Genomic DNA, 23,211 nt, shown 5'->3' on the forward strand with positions numbered 1-23,211 from the left:
GACTCGGATGATTCAGAAAATGAGGGAGAAGACCTGGCAAGCCCTGCTTCTCTTGAGCCCTCTCCCTCCCTGGCACCCACTCAAAGGGAGGGGCCGGCAAGGCCTGATTCTCCCGGGCCTTCTTCTGATTTGGCAACGCCCCAAGAACAGTTTTGGAGGGACGCAAGATTACGAAGGCTTGATCGGCGTGCGCAGCAGCGGAAGAGTTGGGACAAAGCCAAGTCATAATTGTCATGCAGTGACATCTGCAGAGACTATAAATAGGAGGCGGGACTTCCTGGTTTTTTGTCTTGGACAAAGTAATGAGTTGGCGCGAGCTAACTGTTTTAATGGAGGGAAGAATATATTCGTGAGTAATTCTGGCCTTATCTATAATTTCCTCGTTATCTCCAGAAACTTGGCAGGCCCGTGGGTAGACGTGGCCAGGACATGTATCTATGTAAATAAAAGGAAAAAAGGAAGGCCTCTGACGGACTCTTTGCTGGGAGTATTGGGGGAAGGGAAACAGAACATTTTGTCCAAGACCTGACTAAAACATCTTCCACCAAAGATGGATCAGCAGCAGGTACAGCAGCAGTTAGAGCAGCTACACGCGGCTAATCAACAGCTCCAGCAGCAAGTGGCTCACTTGGCAGGCCAACTTGCTGCCAGGAATGTGCCTGCAGCCCCCCCCCATCCTCCCACTCCTCCTCCTCGTCGCAAGTGCCCGATAACCGTGCCGGATAAGTTTTCTGGGCAGCCTGAGATGTTCCCGACCTTCTTGGGACAGTGCCAGCTCTACATGGCTATGAGGCCAGAGGATTTCCCAGACGACCGGGCTAAGGTGGCCTTCGTGATTAACCTTCTTTCCGGCTCGGCTGCTCGATCGGCCACGCCTATCATGCTCCAGGACAGCCCCTGCTGGCGGACCAACAGCGTTTTGGCAGCACCTCGCACCATGTATGAGGACCCGTTCGAATGCTGACGGCAACCAGGCGCCTTAAGGAACTCTGTCAAGGGAAACGCCTGCAGGAGTACATCGCCGAATTTCGTCTTTTGTGCCAGGACTCTGACTGGAATGATGCAGCGCTGGTGGACGCGGCTCCAGGAGGGACTCTCAGAGGAATTGCAAGACGAGCTGGCCCGCGTGGAGGCGCGCGGACCCTCGACAACTTGGTGCCCCTTTGTCTCCGCCTCGATGCCCGTCTGCAACGGGCGACCGTCCCGTCGCACCCCGGGACCCTCCGTCGACATCTGCACCCCACTTCCTGCACCACCAGCACCCAGGGTCGCCCCACGCTTTGTAACCGCTGCGGAAGAGCCCATGGAGTTGGGAGCGCCAGACCTCGCCTAACAGCCCAGGAGCGGAACCGAGGCGCCAAGGGGATTGTGCCTGTACTGTGGGAGCCCGCCACTCGCGCTTCTTGCCCCAGAAAGCGGTGGGGCACGACGCCGTCCCCGAATCACAGCGTGACCAATCGAACGGAGCAGGCCCGACCTCGGGAAACCCTAGGTCGGGCATACTAAGCCCCACTGGACGTTGCGGAAGTAGACTCTGGGCCCCTCGGCATCTGATTCTGGACACACGGATATGGTTGGGGAACCAGTCGGACGGGCTCCAGGCGCATGCGCTGGTGGACTCAGGGCCACAACAAACTTTATGGACCAGGCCTTTGTGACCCAGTTTGCGGTCCCGTGGTTCCGTGGACCCTCCGATGCGGTAGAGACAATTGATGGACGAGAACTGGTGTCCGCCCCATTAAATTCGCCACCCAGCCTTTGCGCCTGGCTATTGGGGACCATGAGGAGGCGATCCAGTTTTATGTCACGGCGGACCTTCATTTTCCTTGGTCCTTGGGTTGGCCTGGCTTGGACCCACGATCCTCAGGTGGCCTGGTCGCGAACGCCATCTCTTTCCCGAGTCTGCAGTGCCGATCACATCCGCCACACCTGTGCCGCCAGAACGCCCCACCGCTGCCATCACCTTGCCTCCTGAGCTGACGGACTTCGCCCGGCGTGTTCAGCGAGAAGGAGGCGGACCGACTACCCCGCGATCGGCCCCACGATTGCCCGTGGACCTTCTGCCCAACGCACCACTGCCTGTGGGACGCCTGTATTCCATGTCGGAGCCCGAGTTGGCCGCCTCAGGGACTTCCTGGACAAAAACCTGGCCCGAGGGTTCATCCGCCTTCAAAGTCCCTCTCTCGGCCCCGGTCCTCTTTGTGAAGAAGAAGACAGGGACTTGCGCCTATGCTGTGATTACCGCCGGCTAAACGCCATTACGGTGCGGAATCGCTACCCCCGCCGCTCATCCCGGAGCTACTGGAAAGGTTGCGGAGGCCACGATCTTCACCAAGCTCGATCTCCGGGGCCTACAACCTGGTGCGGATACGAGAAGGAGGCGAATGGAAGACGGCATTCGGCACCCGATACGGACACTACGAATACACTGTCATGCCATTTGGGTTGACCAATGCTCCCGCCGTTTTCAGCACTTCATGAACGACGTGTTCCGAGACATGTTGGATCGGTTCGTGGTTATCTACCTGACGACATCCTGATTTACTCCCGGTCCAGGAAAGCCACCTTCGACACGCCAGTCTGGTTCTGCAACGCTATGGAGCAACAACTCAATGCGGCTGGAGAAATGCGCCTTCTTCCGGACTTCCATAGAATTCCTCGGCATATCATCTCGCCCGAGGGCATAGCCATGGACCCATGTAAAGTAGAAGCTTTGTGTAGCTGGGAAGCCCTCGTCGGGTGAAGGATGTTCAGCGCCTACTGGGCTTCGCCAACTACTACGGACCTTCATCCCGGCTTCGCCACACTGACAGCTCCACTTACCCAGCTCCTCAGGAAGAAGGTTGCATTCGGTGGGGTCCCCGCAGCAAGAAGCATTCACAGCCCTCAAGAAAGCCTTCGTCACGGAACCCGTCCTGAGGCATCCCGACCCGCTCCGGCCTTTTGTGGTGGAAACGGACGCGTCCAATGTGGCTATGGGAGCGGTGCTGCTACAGGCTCCGACGAATGGCGGCACACTTTTTCCCTGCGCTTACTACTCCCGGAAACTCAATCCTTCCGAGGGCAACTACACCATCTGGGAAAAAGAGTTGCTGGCTATCAAGGCTGCATTCCAGGCTTGGCGGCACCATCCGGAGGGCCCGACATCAGGTGGAGGTCCGAACGGACCATCGGAATCTCGAGCACCTCACCACAGCTCGGAAGTTAAACCAGCGACAGATCCGGTGGTCGTTGTTTTTTGCCCGGTTCAACTTCCGCGTGACCTACATTCCCAGCGGTCACAACCGGAGGGCGGATGCCCTGTCCCATAAGCCAGAGTACCTCTGCGCCAAGGACCCCCTTCCTCCATGGACGGTGCTGCCGGCAGAAGCCTTGGCTGCAGCACGGGAACCAGTGGACTTGCGGGCCCAGGTGCGAGGCGCAGCGCCAGGACGCCTGGTCGCAGCAAAGGAGAGCGGAGGTGGGCCCCACGTCTCCTTGGACCTTGGAGGAGGACTTACTCAAGTTTGGGCGATTATATGTGCCCACAGGACCACTCCGAGCCCTCGTCATGACCCAGTGCCACGACAACCCTGCAGCAGGACATTTTGGGTTCTTCAAGACCCTCCACCTGGTGACACGGACCTTTTGGTGGCCCCGAGTGCGGCATGATATACATGCCTACGTGACATCCTGCGTACCGTGCCGGCAAGCCAAGACCGCCACGGGGGCCCCTCCCGGGCTCCTCCAACCCTTGCCGACACCCGACAGACCCTGGGGGGCGATCTCTATGGATTTCCTGACAGACCTGCCGCCGTCCTCTGGGTTCACCACGGTGCTGGTGGTGGTGGACATGCTCACCAAGATGGCACACTTCATCCCATGCCGCGGACTGCCCACAGCCGCAAAACGCCCGCCTCTTTCTGCAGCACATCTTCCGCCTCCATGGTCTACCGGACAGGGTGGTTTCGGACCGTGGAGTTCAGTTCACAGCCCGCTTCTGGAAGAGCCTGATGGCGCGTTGGAGGTGCAGGTATGTCTGTCGTCATCGCACCATCCGGAGACCGACGGGGTACAGAGAAGGTCATCGGTATACTGGAACAGTATCTCCGTTGCTTCATCAACCAGCAACAGGACAACTGGGCCGACTACCTGTCTCTGGCGGAGTTTGCTTTTAACAACTCTCAGCACACCTCTACTCAGATGACCCGTTCTTTGCCAATGTGGGTACCATCCGCGGCTCTTCCTCTGGCACCACCGGACTCTCCTGTTCCCGAACGCAGACCTTCCTGACGGAATTGCATGCGGTCCAACAGTTGGTACGCCAGCAGCTGAATCGGGCAAAGGAGGACTACAACGGTCCGCTGACCGCTCCCGACGGGCAACGCCCGCTGGCAGTTGGAGACCGGGTGTGGCTCTCACCAAACACCTCCCGTCCGACCGCCGGTAAAGAAGTTGGACCACCGATTCATCGGCCCGTTCCCTGTCGAGGCAGTCATCAACCCGGTAGCCTACCGACTGACCCTGCCACGATCCATGCGGATCCACCCGTTTTCACCGGTCCCTTCTGGTTCCTGAGGCCACACCGAGTCCCCTTCGGTGCCCAACAGCACCCGTCACTGTCGCCGAGGACGGGTCGGAGGAATACGAAGTCCACAGCGACGAGACTCTCGCTGGCTAAAGGGTCGTTTCCAATATTTGATCGCGTGGAAGGGATACGGGACTGATTTCTCCTGGGTAGATGCCTCCGACGTTCATGCCCCTGACCTGGTGCAGGCCTTCCATGAGCAGAACCCAGCCCGACCGCATCCCGATCGTCAGCCCCGGGGGAAGGGCCCTGCGGTGAGGGATAGTGTTGTGACCCAGGTTCCTGGACCCAGACTCCTGGACTCGGATGATTCAGAAAATGAGGGAGAAGACCTGGCAAGCCCTGCTTCTCTTGAGCCCTCTCCCTTCCTGGCACCCACTCAAAGGGAGGGGCCGGCAAGGCCTGATTCTCCCGGGCCTTCTTCTGATTTGGCAACGCCCCAAGAACAGTTTTGGAGGGACGCAAGATTACGAAGGCTTGATCGGCGTGCGCAGCAGCGGAAGAGTTGGGACAAAGCCAAGTCATAATTGTCATGCAGTGACATCTGCAGAGACTATAAATAGGAGGCGGGACTTCCTGGTTTTTTGTCTTGGACAAAGTAATGAATTTGGCGAGCTAACTGTTTTAATGGAGGGAAGAATATATTCGTGAGTAATTCTGGCCTTATCTATAATTTCCTCGTTATCTCCAGAAACTTGGCAGGCCCGTGGGTAGACGTGGCCAGGACATGTATCTATGTAAATAAAAGGAAAAAAGGAAGGCCTCTGACGGACTCTTTGCTGGGAGTATTGGGGGAAGGGAAACAGAACAATGCCAGCTGCCATTTACGAACAGGTTCTTTGAAACATTCAATTTGACCAGGGGGTGTCTACAATTTTGTATACCACTGCACACTTATTTGGGATTAAACTCACTAATGCAGCCTAAACGAACATATAGAATTGTGCTACAAGTAGAATAAGCCACTGCCCATGGCACAATTACCTGGTAGGGTATCTGAACTTTTATTGTAACAATGAAAAGAAAATGAAATGTGATTTCCTCCAGCCAATTATTAATTTTATGCCAAAAAAAATTAATTTTGGGACACAACCACCACATGTGGTAGTATGTACCTGTTTTATGGCCACATCTCCAACATTTTTTACACTACAAAAAATAAAATTCAGTAGAATTTTCTACTAGGAATAATTGACCCAAAAATAGAGAAATCTTCACAATACCTAATACTACATATCTTTAATGGCAGCAAGGATTACTATTGTACATGGGTGGAAACAAAACAATATACCAGTAGAGGAACTAGTGATTCAAAAATTTTTACGATGTGCGGAAATGGATAAAATGACAAAGGAAATCAAAGAAAGAGAAGATTCGGAGTATTATAGAGTGTGGAACAAATTATACAAATGGCTAGAAAAAGGAAATCAAAATAAGAATTGGGGAATTTAAGTTAATAGTGTTAAAATAATGAATTGTAAATTACAAAGTATCATAAATCCTATAGTAATGAATGTGTAAATAAATACAATCTAAAAATATGTAAATATATGCATTTAGTTGAAAAATTGAATAAAAATAGAAAATATGTATGTCGATACAGAAGGCTGTAAAATAATATATAATGTATTGTTATGTTTGTCATGTTTTTTAATGTGATTTTTTTTTTTTTTGCATTTATATCCCGCCCTTCTCTGAAGACTCAGGGCGGCTTACACTATGTCAAGCAATAGTCTTCATCCATTTGTATATTATATACAAAGTCAACTTATTGCCCCCAACAATCTGGATCCTCATTTTACCTACCATTTTGTCTTTGTTGTACTTCCCCCCCCTGTTTTTTAAAAGTTAAAAGTTTAATAAAAACTATTTTTAATTAAAAAAAAGAAAAGAAAAGAAAATGAAATGAAATGAAATTTCCAGTGTCCTAAACAGGATGCCATGCCAAACATTTTGCCTCTTTTGGTATTAGTATTTTAACCAAGGATTATCCGTGTACAGCAAAGAAAGGAGAGAAAGATTTGCAAAGGGCCATTTCTAAAGCCATCATTCAAAGCCACAATTACAACTGCGCACTGTTGGAGCGTCAACATTTTTAATTATGGTGTTGAAATGCTAAGTTTTAAATGTGAAATGTATACATTGTAAGTACCTGTCAAGCCTCCAAGTAACATGTCCCCAGTAAAAACAGTCCAAGACAGCCATATTCCAACAAAGTCTTTTGTTGAACATATCAAATTGGCAAGGTCTCAGTGTAATTTGGGATCTGGCCAGCCTCCGGAATTACATTCAATTATATATATATTAAAAGTTAGAAACATCTTCTCCAGGTCACATTCTCCAATCAGTTCATAGTCCAGTGACTCCAAACTCCACCTTCCACCATCTCCAGGCACTTTCAATGTTCTCATGGGAAAGAATGCCACCTAGCTATAACAATCCCCTTATCTGTCCTACCCCCTTCTTGCTACCAGATATGGCAAGCTTGAAGCACCATTAATCCCCCATACAGCATACTGAAAGACTTAGTAAAGAATATGCATAAAAAATAACTATAACTAAAAATGGCTACACATATGTCAGCTTCAGGGTCGACAGTACCATTGCACCAAAGGTGGGATTCAGCCAGTTTGCCCAGGTTTGGGCAAACCGGTTGTTAAATTTTTGCACAGTTTGGAGAACCAGCTGATCCCACCACTGGCTTGCTCTGCCACACCCTGCCACTCCCAGACATTCCTTATCTTGTCTTGCCCACCTTGGCAAGAATCATGCCTGCAGCATAGCTGCTGTTGATCTCTGGCTCCCTCGCTTGCCTTGACCATGCGGCACCCAAGGCCCAGCCCATTTGCCTGCCTTTGCTATGGCCTACCAGGTGGTGCCCGGGGCCCAGCTATCTGCCTCACCTGCCTGCCTTCTCTGATCTCCCCTCCTCACCCAGCTGCCTCTCATGTGGTCCAGGCACCCAGCCTGCTTGCCTGCCTTTGCTGTGGCCTACCAAGTGGCACCAGCATCCCATCTCTGCCTGCCTTCACCAATCTCCACTCCTCTCCCAGCCTGCCTCCCACGCAGCCCATGTGGCTTGCCTGCCTTCACCACAGCCTACTATGTGGCACCTGTGGCCTAGCTCTCTGCCTCACCTGCCTGCCTTTGCTGATCTCCGCTCTTTGCCCAGCTGTCTCCCATGTGGCCCAGCTCTCTGCCTCACCTGCCTACATTGGCCAATCTGCCCAGCTCTCCACTGATCTCCTAGACTTGCCCAGCTGCTCTCTGGCTACCTCCCCTGTTTTCCTTGTCACTCGCCAGCCTTCGCCGCTCACCTACTCATAATCCTATTTCCAGGATTACTGGCATAGATAATTTTATTTTATGAATGAACTTTTTTTTTTAGTTTGCTTAATCTCTTTTTTTTTTGCTGATACCTATCTCTATTTTTAAAAATATGTCTTAAGTTTGTATTCAATCCTTATAAAAGTTGGTCTAGTAATGGGCTTAGTTGATTGGGGTTCTTTCTTCTGCACAATCTGTCCTTTCATCTTAAAAGAAAAGGAATGAATAAAGCCATCCTATGGAATTATTACTTGTTTTTCAGAATTGAAACTGGACACTACTAACTCTTGAATATGCTACTTGCCTTGAGTACAAACTAAGCCCAATACTGAACCTAATTCATATATTCTGTTTTTTAAACTGAGAAAAACTTTTTTTTAAAACTGAGGAAAAAAGGCGCTAAGAGTTGTAAACCTAATTTTGCATAGCTTCTTTTTCATAAACTCTACACTTCTAACCAGAGCATACAAAATATTTGCTAGACCTATCTTGAATACAGCTCACCTGTCTGGAACCCATACCACATCTCTGACATTAATACAATTGAACGAGTCCAGAAATATTTTACAAGAAGAGTTCTATGCTCCTCTGTAAACAACAAAATACCTTATACCACCAGACTTGAAATCCTGGGACTAGAAAACTTAGAACTCTGCCGACTCCGACAAGAGCTGTGTTTAACACACAGAATCATCTATTGCAATATCCTTCCTGTTAAAGACTACTTCAGCTTCAATCACAATAATACAAGAGCAAACAATAGATTCAAACTTAATGTTAATCACTTCAATCTTGATTGCAGAAAATATGACTTTTGTAATGTTGTTAATGCTTGGAAGACACTACCTGACTCTGTGGTCTCTTCTCAAACTCCCTAAAGCTTAACCAAAAACTATCTACCATTGACCTCACCCCATTCCTAAGAGGACTATAAGGGGTGTGCATAAGTGCACAAAAGTGCTTACCGTTCCTGTCCTATTGTTTCCTTTCACCGTATGTGCTTGTATATAATGTAGTGACAAAATAAAATAAATTTTAAAAAAAGAATAAATCTCAGAAAAAGAATTCAGTATTGCTCTGTGAATGTACCTATGAATTTCATTCTTCTTGATCTAACTTCTTAGATGATTTTGGACTATACCTTTTTTGTTTGTCCCCATTTTGTTTGTCCCCATTTCCCCTTACTCTTAAAAATTTACCACACTAGTGAGGTCATTCTAGTTGCAAAGCAACTGCTAAAGCATGCATTCATAAAGATAAAATAATGTGAATCCTAAGAAAACATGCAACTGCTGAAATAAAATGAAAAGTGCCACCTGGCCGGAATGCAAGGCTTCAGTACATTTTAAAGATGAAAAGTCTAAAAAGCTTAGGTGACTAAACATGGCTTCCCCTGGCTTCTCTCTCTCTGCTATAGAGAGAGCATTCCATTAGGAACTGTTGGTCCAGGTAATAACTCGGCTAATGTAAGGTAATGTTAGCTAGGAAAGATTTTTGTGGCAATACTGGCACAAAATAACAAACTCCCTTGTTTGTTAATTGTGTTTCCATTTTAAGTATTTATTTTTCAATTAATTAATTGTAATTATGAAAATACCAGCAATTCTTTTATATAAACAGGGTAACATCTTTTGCATGTCATTCTTATAGGATGTCATTTTTAAATCCACTTTCAGCTCAGTCTCATTCTTGTCTGGTGAAACTTGTTCCTCTTCTATAACATCTTTTAAACACTATCTATAGTGTCACACACTCTTAAAAGTAGCTAAATATTACTGATCTCCACTCCTCACTCACTTTCCTTGCTTGCCAGCCTTCGCTGCCAAATTTTGGTAAGTTGCTCTGTCCAGGGATGGTGTGACCCCCCCTCCCACCCCATTGCATTGCCCATGGGAAAATTTGCTCCAAGGATGAATAAATCCAAATTGAAATCTAGCGAGCAATCATGGGGCATATGACAAAACTGAATTGATGGAACTGTTCACATTTTCTGACATTGAGAACAATCAACCAATGGAACAGTTTGTCCTTGGAATTTGTGGAAGCTTCATCACTGGAAGCTTTCAAGAAGAGACTGGACTGCCATCTGTCAGAAATTGTGTAGGGTCTCTTGCTTGGGCAGGGGGTTAGATTAGATTAGGGGGTTCGTTAGTTAATCTGTTAGAATAAGGAAAGGGGATAAGAATGAGCCCAGTAGTAGTAGACCTAGAGTTGGAAGGGACCATGGAGGTCTTTTAGTCCAATCTTCTGCTCAGGGACGAAACCCTATACCATTTCATACAATTTGAATTTGTACATTACAAATTGTTCACAGCAATGGATGAAAAGACTGCACATTGTTGGGTGAAAAAAGGGATCCCTTCTGTTACCAGTAGCCCTCGACTTACAACCACAATCGAGTCCAAACTAAAACATTTTTAAAAAACATTTTGTAGTAGCCCTTAACAGGATGAAAAGGCAACAGAGTTTGACAGTTTTTTTTCAGTAAAAAACCAAGATCGGAATCAGATGTTTCAGAATTGGCCTTGGATGATCCAAAACAGTCAGAAGCACAACCACTCCAACTTGGAGGAAGCAGCACGTCAATTAATGAAATAATTGATAACTCTGAAATTGAAAATAATCTTCCTGTAGGCTGGACATTGCAACAATATAACAACTTTAAAGAAAAATATGAAGGACTGGTAATTTCTAACAAAATGTTAGGTTGCAAGTATTGTGCAAAATATGACTTCACAAAAGAGAAAAGTGTTCATGTGTCATAAGAATGGAAATATTTTCAGATTAAGATATCAGGGAAAAATAAAGAGATACAAAAAGGTTCTCTAAAGAAAAAAATGAAAGAACATTTTTCATCAAAAGCTTTACATTTGTAAAGAGAACTTAAAATAATGTGCAGGATTCAATAACAAAAGAAATAGATAAGATGACTGAAAAATATGTAGGTACTATTGGTAGAACATTTAATACAGTTTACAGCCTGGCACAAAGATGTAAACCATTTTCAGACATAGAAGATGAGATAGACATGCAAATTAAAAATGGATTAGATATCATGTAAAACTGCAATGAAAATAGTTGATTTCATTGCAAAAGAAATTTTTTAAAAATTTAGTAAAATTATTGAAAATAATATGAAAAAATGTTTGATTATTGACAAAGCCTCAACGATATCTTGTAAACCAGCTGTTATACTTTTCTTAAAAGTTGAGGATTCAGTTAACTCACCAACAATGAATTGTAAAAACAAGATGCAGAGGCAATATGTTCTTCAGTTATGGAAAATTAACAATGTTGGGCTTATTAAGAACTACCTAGAAAAAATAATAATAGGATTTTGCTCTGATGGTGCCAGCATTATGCTTGGGAGAAAATCTGAGTGAGCAGTAGGATAGCAAAAGAGCTTCTAAACATAATACCGTGTTTTCCTGAAAATAAGACTAACATATTAGATACTTGGGCTTATTTTCAGGGCAGTCTTTTTTTTTTTTTTTGAGGTACAGGAGGTGGCAAGCATGGTCACCTCATAGCTGCTGGGCCCCTTAACCACAGCCTGCAGATCAGCTGATCCAGTGAGGGTCGGGAGTTCTGTCTCTCCGGCTGCCAGGAGATATTTCCAGTGCACATTTGCTAGCCCCAGCCCTGCCCACAGTGCCAGACAACCTTGCAGCTGAGGGTCCTTCTGTTCTGCAGTTCACCTTGTGCCTATGGAGTAGGCATTAAGCACAGTTTGTGCTCCACCAGGCCTGGAGCTCAGGTGTTGCTTAGGCTGCTGCTACATTGAGGCAAAAAGCCATGGGGCCTGTCAGAATCGGCTCCCCCCACCCCCCAACTCTACCCTGCTTCTGCTTGAGAAAGGACAGGCAATTGTGGAAGATTGTGGGAAATGCATGCATATGATAGAAGCAAAGCCCAGCCCATTCCTTTCAAGCGATCAAATTTCTGTGTGTGTGTGTGAGACCCAGAATGATAGAAAGAGAACCAGTGGAGGTGAGTAACAAGAATTGCAGGCAACACTGTTTGAAAGGGTTTCCTCTCTGCCATTTCTCTTCTCCAGTCCACCCACCTGCCTGCCCACCGCACCTGGACCTGGCGGGCATCGGCTGCCCCAAACCAAGCAGCGGGGAGGCTTCAGGACAGCGCCTTTCTAACACCCGCCACCATGGCAAAAGTGAAGCTGAAGCAGGCAGGGGCCATGTGGCACTCCTCCAATGGACTCCCCACCCCTGTCCTGCTGGGAGGTAGCCCATACATGAAGTGTGAGTATGGGTTGAGTTCGGCATTTCACATTTCTGCCTTTGCAAACTGTTGATTGCATGTAATGAAAGCAACAGAAGCAGCAGAAGTCTTTCTTTCTCTCCCCCAAACTCCGCCAGAAATGAGTCTTTGTGAGATTTGTTGCACCGCCGCAGTCTCTTGGAGCAGGACCTGCAAGGCTTGTTGTGCCATTGCACGCATGAATGGCAGCACCACCGTGAGCTTCATCATACCGGTGCAGCTGGTGTCCTGCCACTTGAGGTTGCGCCAGTATGTCGCACCTCACGGCGGTGCCACCACTTGTGCAAGCAATGGCACAACAAGCCTCGCAGTGCGAGGTTCGAAGTTTGGTGTGATGAAGCTCACAGGGTTCTGCTGTTCATGCATGCAATGGCACAACAAGCCTTGCAGGGTCCTGCTCCAAGAGGCTGTGGCATCAGCACGACGAGTCTCACAAAGACTCATTTCTGGCAGAGTTTGGGGGAGAGCAAATAGATCAACAGATGATGCTGTGAATATGGCTCTGCACTACATCCTACAACATCTTGAATCTCCAAAGACCTACACAAGGTTCCTCTTTGTAGACTTTAGTTCAGCATTCAATACCATCATTCCAGACACTCTTCTAACTAAGCTAACCCAGCTACAGGTAGCTGAACACACTTGTAAGTGGATCATAAGCTTCTTAACAAACAGGAAGCAGCAGGTGAAGCTAAGCAGAATCACATCAGATACCTGTACAATTAGCACAGCCCCTCCCCCAAGGCTGTGTGCTTTCCCCACTTCACTTCTCTCTGTATACCAATTACTGCATCTCTAACAAACCATCTGTTAAACTACTGAAGTTCGCAGATGACACAACAGTGATCAGTCTCATTCGAGACAATGATGAATCCTCATACAGATGGGAGGTTGAACAACTAGTCTCGTGATGCAACTGGAACAATCTGGAGCTGAACACACTCAAAACCATAGAAATGGTGGTAGACTTTAGGAGAAACCCTTCCATATTTCCACCTCTCACAATACTAGACAACACAGTATCAACAGTAGAGACCTTCAAATTTCTAGGTTCTACCATATCACAAGATCTAAAATGGACAGCTAACATCAAAAATGTCTGTTAAGTCTGGGCAATAACGAGGCAGGAGACCACACAAGTGACAACAGCTCTTTAGTTTATTGTGACCCAGCAAAAGACCAACAGCAAAAACCCCTCTTTAAATACTATTTTGGCTGAGGCATCAGCCAATCAGCAACGTGCTAGTTCCTGCCCAAACTTCCCTCTTAAAGTTCAAATACATAACACTCTTCCCCTCCCAGAACGCATTGAGTCCCTTATTTGCATGGAATTTGCATGTTATTTCTCCACGTAGTCACGCAGGTAGACAGGGCGTCTCCTAACTCTTTCTGACCTGCGCAATTCATTCCCAGGGAGTGAGTCGAGCTGGTCGGAGGGACTGTTTGTTCCTCCCAGCTCCTCCTCTAGGCCCTCCGGCCCTGGATTACTTGCAGAGTCGTCCCTGCAGTCTTCTGGAGGAGCCGATTGGCGTCGCTGGACTTCTACAAGTTCAGATAAGTCCTCCGATCGCCGCGGGTCTGAGTTAGCTGTTGGTTCAAATATTTGGTAGTCAGGGTCTGGTTGCGCGGTTTCTGATTTATTTTGTACCCTTCTTCATAATTGATCTATGTGGCACCTCCATACTCGGCCATCCCCCATGTCCACTATATATGATTTTGGACCTGTTACTCCAGTGATCGTTCCTTTAAGCCATGCTGGGCTTTCACCATAGTTATGTGCCCACACTGAATCACCCATTGCCATTTCCCTGGTTTTTTCCTGGATGCCTTGGTACCTGTCAGGGGAATATGTTGGGTTTAATCTATCTAATGGGCACCTGAGTTTCCTACCCATCAATAGTTCGGATGGGCTGTGCCCTGTGGCTACACAGGGGGTTCTGTGTTGTACCGCTAAGAAGGTATCGATTTTGGCTTGCCAATCACCGGGGGTTATTCTGGATAGCGCTTCCTTGGCACTGCGAATGAATCATTCTGCAAGTCCGTTCGTCGCCGGGTGGAAAGGCGCCGAGAGGACATGTCGGATGCCCTCTTCTGCTAAGTACCCCTCGAATTGAGTAGCCATGAATTGCGGGCCATTGTCGGACACTAGGATGTCTGGCAATCCGTGCGTTACAAAAAGGTGCCGCAACGTTATAATTACCACTTCGGCTGTTGTGGATTTCATAAGCAAGATTTCTAACCACTTTGAAAATGCGTCTACCACGATTAAAAATGTTTGCCCATGGAATGGCCCGGCAAAGTCTATGTGGATCCTGGACCAAGGACCCTGGGGTTTCTCCCATTCCCTTATGGGGGCTGTCTGGGGTAGTGGCCTTGACTCTTGGCAGGCCTGGCATTTTCCTACCCTGTCGCTAATGTCTTTATCCATTTGTGGCCACCACACATAACTCCTCGCAAGGCTTTTCATTCTCACAATCCCTGGGTGACCCACATGTAACAGTTCCAACACGTCTTCTCGCAGTTTCTCCGGGATAACCACTCTAGCCCCCCATAACAGACAACCCCTTGAACCAACAATTCCGCGTGTTTTTTGGTAAAGTCTTTGAAATGATCCCCCAGTGCATCGGGCCATCCCCTCTGTACCCAACCGATTACAGTCCTTATAATAACGTCTCTGTACGATGCCCTAGTCACTTCCTTAGAGGTGACCGGCCTGGAGTCTAGAGAGTCTATTAGTAGGATGGGTGTCCCCGGGGTCGGGTCTTCGATTGTCTCTGGTAGCGGGCATCTACTCAAAGCGTCCACGTGTCCTAGGTCCTTCCCTGGACGGTGGGACAATTTGTACGAATATGCCACCAGGAAAATAGTCCAACGGGTCATCCTGGGTGATAGGGCAACCGGAGTTGGACGGTCCCCTGCCAGGAGTCCTAATAGTGGTCTGTGGTCTGTTACTATTTCGAAATGGCGCCCAAATAGGTATTCGTGGAATTTTTTGACTCCTGAAACTATGGCCAGGGCCTCTGTGTCTAACTGGCTATAGTTTCTTTCTGCTGCTGACATCGTGCGGGAAAAATATGCTATGGGGGCTTCCGATCCGTTCGGCAGCCTATGGCTGAGGACAGCCCCTACCCCGTAGGGTGACGCATCGCAGACTAGCACTAGTGGTAATGTTCCGTTATATTGGATTAGCAGGCTATCACTGGACAAAAGGTTCTTAACGCCCTCGAATGCCCTAGCCTCAACCTTGCCCCACGTCCAAACAGCCTTTTTTGCTAATAGCTTGTGCAGCGGCTCTGCTACTGTTGCTTTATTTCGCAAGAAAACCGCGTAGAAGTTCACAAGCCCTAAAAATGCCTGTAACTCAGCCTTATTTTTTGGAGTCGGAGCCTTTTTGATGGCTCGCACTTTGCTCTCCGTGGGGTGGATGTCTTCTCTGTCTATTTGATAACCCAAGAATTCTACGGATTCGACTCCTATCTGGCATTTGTTGAGCTTGACCTTAAGTCCAGCAGACCTGAAAATGCCCAAGACCTTCCTTAGTTTGACCCCTAACTCCTCTAGGTTCTCTGCTGAGACTAGTACGTCGTCAAAATATGGCACGACCCCCAGTATTCCCTGTAGCAGACGTTCCATTAGATTTTGGAACAACCCTGGGGCTACGCTGACTCCAAACTGGAGTCAGGTGCATTTGAATGCGCCTCGATGTGTTACAATCATCTGCGCCTCAGCTGTGTCATTGTCTACGGGTAATTGTTGGTAGGCTTGGGCCAAATCGAGTTTGGCGAAGACCTGCCCTTGTCCCAATGAGTGCAACAGATGTTGCACTACGGGAACGGGGTATGCGCTCTTTTGCAATGCTTTGTTAAGCGTTGCTTTGTAGTCAGCGCAAATCCGGACTGATCCGTCCGGTTTGACTGGGGTCACAATCGGTGTCTCCCATTTGGCATGGTCGACGGGAACTAGTATGCCCTGGTTTACTAGTTTGTCTAACTCCCGGTCTATCTTGGGCTTAAGGGCGAAGGGTACCCGCCTAGCCTTTAACCTGATGGGAGCTACCTGGTGGTCTAAATTAAATGAAATAGGGGTCCCCACGTACTTGCCCAGGCAGTCCTGGAAGACGTCCTCGAACTCTTTCAGCAGTTCATCTTTTAGGTTGACTCCGTTTCTGTGGACCCCGGTCACTTCCATCCCCAGGGCTCTGAACCAGTCCAGGCCCAGCAAACTTGGAAGGTTTATATCTACGATGGTGACCGGTAGAGTTTTCTTTAGGTTTCCGTATCTCACTTTGACGGACGTGACTCCTCGAACAGGGATCCGGTTTCCCTGGTAGTCTTGCACTCTCAGCTTTTGGGTTTGCAGTTGGCGTTTTGCAACCTTTGGCAGGTTCTTCGCGACGGTGTCCCAGGACATGATCGTGATCGACGATCCGGTGTCCACCTCCATCTTACACGGCACTCCTTCGATGTGCGTCTGTGTGAATATCTTCTTTTCTATTCGTGTGGATGCGTGGCCCACTCGTACGGTTGTTTGGTTCAATTTTGCGCCTCTTTTGGATGAGCCAATCCCCGGCCGTTTCGTCGGTCCAGCGCTCTGCTGATTGGCCGATTTGAATTTTGGGCGGGACAGTTGTGGGTCTCGACAGGCTTGTGCGATGTGCCCTTTCTTTTCACACCGCCGGCAAATTGCGTCCTTGAATCTGCAATTTTGTCGTTGGTGTTGGCCTCCACAGCTCACACATTCATCCCGGTCGCCTCTCTCCGACCTCCCGGTATAGAAGACCTCTTCTTCTTCCTCGCCCCCGGATTCGGCCTCGACGACCTCGCTGTGGACTGGCGCTGTTTTCGTGCCGGTGTTCGGTGTGTTAGAGTCTCTGCCGCTTTGGTGGACATCTCGTGTGCCCTGGCCTCATCCAGAGCCAGGGCTAGGGTCAGGTTGCTTTTGGACAGCAACCGCCTCTGTAAACGAATGTTCCGGACCCCACAAATGAGTTGTTCCAGTAAAGAGTCATCCAAATCCCGGTACTCACAGTGGTTCGCGGCTTTCCTCAACGCGGCCATGTACACGCTTATCGATTCGCCCTCGCACTGAACTCGCTGTCTCAGCTCGAAACGCTGAACAAACTTCGACGGCACGGAGCGTAGTGTGCCTTCAGTGTCGTTTGCAGGGTTTGCCATGGTACTGACTGTACCGGCGTTGGTTCCGACAGCGACTCGGCAGTATCGAAAACCTCTGGTCCGCAGTGACTCAGGAAGTAAGCACGCTTCCGATTGTCTGAGACTCCCTGTAGTTCGTTTGCTTCAAGGAAACACTCAAAACGAGCTATGTACGACCCCCATTTGTCCTTGGCAGGGTCAAATGGCGCTGGCGGTGTATAGCTGGACATGGCTATGTAACCGCTTCCGATACTGGCTGGGTTTTGCGAATCCGTACTCCTTCAGCTCTTTTCCTGGTCTCGCTGCCTCAGTATCCCACCTTCGTCGCCAATGTTAAGTCTGGGCAATAACGAGGCAGGAGACCACACAAGTGACAACAGCTCTTTAGTTTATTGTGACCCAGCAAAAGACCAACAGCAAAAATCCCTCTTTAAATACTATTTTGGCTGAGGCATCAGCCAATCAGCAACGTGCTAGTTCCTGCCCAAACTTCCCTCTTAAAGTTCAAATACATAACAACGTCAACAAAAAAGCACAACAAAGAATGTTCTCCACCCATCTCCTTCCACTTATGACTTTATGACTGTAACTTTGTTGCTTGTATTCCTACAATTTATATTGATATTGTTTCCTGATTGCTTATTTGTACCCTATGACTATCATTAAGTGTTGTACCTTATGATTCTTGATGAACGTATCTTTTCTTTTATGTATGCTGAGAGCATATGCACCAAGATAAATTCCTTGTGTGTCCAATCACACTTGGCCAATAAAAAAAATGTTCTATTCTATTCTATTCTATTCTACTCTATTCTATTCTATTCTATTCTATTCTATTCTATTAATATTTATTAAGATATATACTATTTTTCATCAATCCAATAAGAACCAAAATGAACTTACTGAAATATCCGAAGAACTTGGAATTGAAATTATAAAGATTTTGGGACCAAGATGGGCTGCCTGTAGTTTAAGGTCAATCCTAGCTGTGTGGCGCACTTATCCAATGCTACATTGGTATTTTCATTCAAATGAAAAATACTTAGGTATGGCTGTCCATCTTGAAAATAGATATTGGCCTTGATGATCAATATTCTAAATGAAATTTTTCTTCTTTCAAATGCACTGCAAGCAAGAAATGTAGACATAATAAATGTTGAAAAACTTGTGATAAGATCTATTAAAGCATTTGAAATGCTTGAATAGGGTGCATACGAAAAAAAAAGTGGATGAATTAATTAGTTCAGAAACCTTCAAAAATATAAAATTTGTAGAAAATCATCAATTTGTTGAGGTTCCTTGGGAAAGACTTTTAGAAAGCATTGTAATGAATTTGAATAAAAGAAAAATGGATTGTGAACATTTAAAAACAGGTTGTAGCCAATTTCAAGACAGGAATAAATTACAATTTCTCAATTTTTTGGAGCCAGATTACTGGAATATTGAAGAAGTAGTAGTTCCATGGAAAGCAGCTGAAGAACAATTGCTCATATTTAGTGACATTTTAAATTACCTAATTGATATTAACAATTATCAAGATTTTATAGAAAATATTATAGAAAATATTTTTTAAATTCCCAGGCATATGCAATTTCTGACAGTATTCAAAACGCTAAAAATATTGTCAGAACAATTGTTCAGCAGAAGTGGAAAGCATTTTTTCCAAAGATGAACATCATATTTTCAGAGAAGAATAGATGCCTATTTCTAACATAACTATTACTTTAATTGGCCTACCTCTAAATGAATGGGATCCTACTCCTTACAGTGAAACAATTGTTAAGGGTAAATCACCACAGCCGATGATGCTCAAGGAAAAAAGAAGAAAATTGCAAGTAAGGACGCCAATCCAAAAGCAATTTGGAAATACCTTACATAACAGTTTTATTGTTTTTTGTCAGGTATTATCTAATAGTTTTTCATTAATATTTTTAAAACTCTTCCTTGTAACAAAATCTGGAGTTGTGTACCTCTTTCATTGTTCTTATTTAAGTATAAAATGCATGAAATAATAAACTTATATATGATATATCTTTTTTTATACTTAAATTGGTCATTAGAGCAAAAAAGTGATGTCAACTTGGCCACGCCCACCCAGTCACATGCCCACCAGCCATGCCCACCCAGCCAGTCATTAGGGCAGAGAACCAGTTGTTAAATTATTTGAATCCCACCACTGCATTGACCCTTACTGGGCATTTTTCTTCCTTTGATGTCTGATTTATTTTTCTATTTTATTTATTTATTTATTTTATTTTGTCACAACAATATATGTAGGAATCATACAAAATATTATATTGTATATAAACATATATGAGTAAATATAAGGAGGTATAAGCATATATATAGAAAGAAGAAAAGAAAAACAATAGGACAGGAACGGTAGGCACGTTTGTGCGCTTATGCACGCCCCTTCTAGTCTTAAATAAAGTAATCACAGGAAATCGGATGTAGGATTAGCAATCAGAACCTATTACCAGCTCTTCTTTCCTTTCCCATCACTTTTAATTCCAAACTCAGTGCACAGGCACATATATCAACTCTCCCAGTTATGTTAGCCCTTTCTTAAATCGGCACTGACAGAGGAGTTTATGAACTTTTCAGCAGTCATTTAACTAATTTTTAAAACCATACAGTAGTATCAGATTCAACTCATAATGAAAATGTCTACAGACACCACCAAACACCCCCCCGCCACCATCTAATTAGACAGAAAAGAATCAAGAAAGAATATCTGTGCTTTGCAACATTTTAAGTGAATTTGGAAATACTGGGTTCAATTAATCACACAATGCTAGTTTATTTCCAGAAAAGAAAAACAATGAATATCTTCTAAATCTATAAAGGTTGCACTAGTCAGGATTGCTTCTCTACTTTCAAAGAATAAGCTAAGTTGCCTTAAATTTCATTTAATCTTTGTCTAAAGTTTTGTTATTTTGTATCCTAGCTAGAAAACAATTTAAATTTGAAATTTAAAAAGGAAGTTAATAGGACTATTTAATCTTTCTCTTCTCATTTATGGTAATCATTTGCATACTTAGAAAAATATTTGCATTATACACAAACAAGCATTCCAGATTTGCTGAACTGGAAGATGACAGTCATAAATTTAAAAGAAACAGACAATTACAAATGTTCTGTTCATACAACTGAATAATTAACAAACCTCGGCTTTGTTTGGAATTAAATTTTGGACATTTAGCATATAGATCTCTGTGGGATTAACTGGGTTGCTAAAGCAGCTCTTTTTTTGTACAAACCTGTATTCAAGGTCCATTTCATTTTGGATTTCCCATTAGCTGCTTTTCAAAGAGCTTCACAAGAAAATCACCAGCCTCTTACCTTGCTTTGGAGCGACTGAACTCAAATTTTCCAGCAAAACCATATGTTTCCTTTGGAGTTGCAACATACTTTTAAAAGACTTAGCAAATAAAGATGTGCCAAACTCATGCAAATCCTTCCAAAAACAAGCACTATCTTATGAATAATGGCCTCCCCCAGGCTCAGTTTCCAAGTTGTGCAACTGTCTTTTTTAGCTAAATGAACTCCCACCCTTTGTCTTGAACTGCAGCCAAAGACTCTAATTTAAAGCAACTGTCAACTTTGCTATAAAGCTTTCAGAAGAAGTCTACACAAACAGGAAAAGGGCAGAAAATCCTCTTGGCTTCCAAACTAAGGAAATGGTTAAATACACTTTAAAATTGCAGCATATCAGGAAGTAAATCTCCATGGGACCCTTTTTTCTGAGCACATAAATCAGGGGTAGTCAACCTTTTTATACCTACCACCCACTTTTGTATCTCTGTTAGTAGTAAAATTTTCTAACCGCCCACCGGTTCCACAGAAATGCACTGTGGATCCTCGTCTGCGCATGCCTCTCGTGCATCGTGGACGACCCACCCATTGGGGGGTGGGCACCGGCTACCAGCTCTGCTTGTCTTTTACAGCTGGGTAGTGTGGGAGGGAGATGAGTGAGCTATTCTGGGATGAGGGTCTTTTGTTTGTGGTCATACTATAGTGCCATTTAGTTTCACTTACGTAACGTGAACTAAACCTATACGCGGACGATACAAATAGTATATTTTCAGAAATTTAAATTGTCACAGCGAATTTTATGAAAACCTAATGAAAATGTTTTAAAATAATGCTATGAATTTTTTTTAAAGTCAATTAAATTTAAAAAAGGGAAAGTGCTTCAGTATCAGACAAAACCCCTACCGCCCACCATGAAAGCTAGAATGCCCACTAGTGGGCGGTAGGGACCAGGTTGACTACCACTGACATAAATCTTAAATTATATTGCAAATCTAAGAGAATTCTAGGCAATAATGTAGGACAATATTTGTGCATATTGTTTAAATCAGGAGTCCCTAACCCCCAGTATTCAGTACCAGGTTGTGGAAGCAGTGCACAAGTGCATATGCACATGTGCAGCTCTACTTGCATGAGTAGTGGGCAAGTGCCGCACACAGCTCCATTTGTATGAGTGGCATGCACACATGCCTGCCACTTGCACAAATAGAGCTGCATGCATGTGTGTGCTCACCCACCATTTGCACGAAATCATCCTGTTAGATCAGATGATGGAAGAGACAGACACAGCTCTTTCAGTAACAATAGGTCTTTATTAGTAGACCAGTACAACCCAACAACTTGCTTATCTGGCAGCATCCTCTTTTATACAGGGCTGTCAGACAGTTTAACCAATGAGCTTTAAGTATTTTCCTGCCGTTTTGGAGGACCTGAGTGAAGCCTATAGCTCACTCCTTATATGGTACATAACACCCCTCCTTTCCTGGAATACATTAACTTAATTCAACATATGTACATATTTACAGATGTAATCACGCAGGTAGGCAGGGCTAGTGTGAGCACCAGTTGACTTGTGCAATTCAGTTTGTTCATGGGTATCGATTTGAGTGGGTGGATTAGTTGCAGTCTCTGGTTCTGCCAATGGAACCTCCTGGAACTTGTCACTGGGCGTGGCAGGAGCTGGAAGACCCAACCCCTCTGGAAATCTGCACTGGAGTCTTGGTTCCACAGTTGGGCATTCAAGCTGCACAATCAGGTTTGAGTTAGTGTTAGACATTGGATTTAACAATTTAGTATAGTCAGGCCTGGCCGCTTGTTGGATTGAGCTTGATCTGGTATGCGAAGCAGAGAGTTTGAAATTCGGCCTCAGAGTTGGTCCAAGTGCTGACACCACAATCTCCCATCCTCTAACTCCACTTTGTAGGAGCAAGGACCAGATATTTCTATGACCGTGCCAGGAATCCAGAGCACGCCCCAGCATAATTGTGGGCATAGACCTTGTCCCCAATATCAAATTTCCTAATTTTCCCTCTGGAATCTGTCAGAGTGTCAGCAGCATAATTTGGATGCAACTGGTCCAATTGTGATCGGATCCTCTGTCCTCCTCTGAGGAGTTCCGAGGGGCTTCTATTGGTGGCTGCACAAGGGGTGATGTGCTGAATTACTAATTACTCACTAATCGTTCAGCCTGCCCATTACTGGCCAGATGGAATGTCTGGTGCCCAAGTTGGCCAAAAATTCCTTGAATGGGACAACTGTCAATTGTGGGCCATTGTCCGAGACTAGCACATCAGGGAGGCCGTGCATGGTGAAAAGTTTTCTGAGTGCCTTAATAACAAACTCGGCAGTGGTAGAGGTCATTAGGACTATTTCTAACCACTTAGAGTAAGCATCAACAACAATAAGAAATGTTTGCCCCTTTACTGGCCCCACAAAGTCAATATGCACCCTGTCCCATGGTGCCTGAGGGGCCTCCCATGTTTTAGCCGGGACAGCGGATTGAGCCAGTCGGGATTCCTGGCACGGGGAGCAGGTGGCGACCCATTCCGCATTGTTATGGTCCATCTTAGACCA

General features: G+C 45.8%; 1 protein-coding gene across 4 annotated transcripts in view; it reads right to left on the reverse strand.

Annotated features, from left to right (window-relative positions):
* The window catches only part of C1QTNF7 (C1q and TNF related 7), a 149,888-nt gene extending 129,057 nt beyond the window's left edge, over positions 1-20,831 (reverse strand). For 2 of the 4 annotated variants that reach the window (XM_058192320.1, XM_058192323.1), the window contains exon 1: positions 20,668-20,831. In XM_058192320.1, coding sequence (XP_058048303.1) covers positions 20,668-20,734 — 67 coding nt within the window. In that variant the 5' untranslated portion in view covers positions 20,735-20,831. Of the gene's footprint in view, positions 1-20,585 lie in introns of all 4 variants that reach the window. The other 2 variants (XM_058192321.1, XM_058192322.1) reach the window with 2 other exon arrangements.
* Positions 20,832-23,211: the final 2,380 nt, after the last annotated feature.

The sequence above is a fragment of the Ahaetulla prasina genome, chromosome 8 (genome assembly GCF_028640845.1).
Source record: "Ahaetulla prasina isolate Xishuangbanna chromosome 8, ASM2864084v1, whole genome shotgun sequence".
NCBI lineage: Eukaryota > Metazoa > Chordata > Lepidosauria > Squamata > Colubridae > Ahaetulla > Ahaetulla prasina.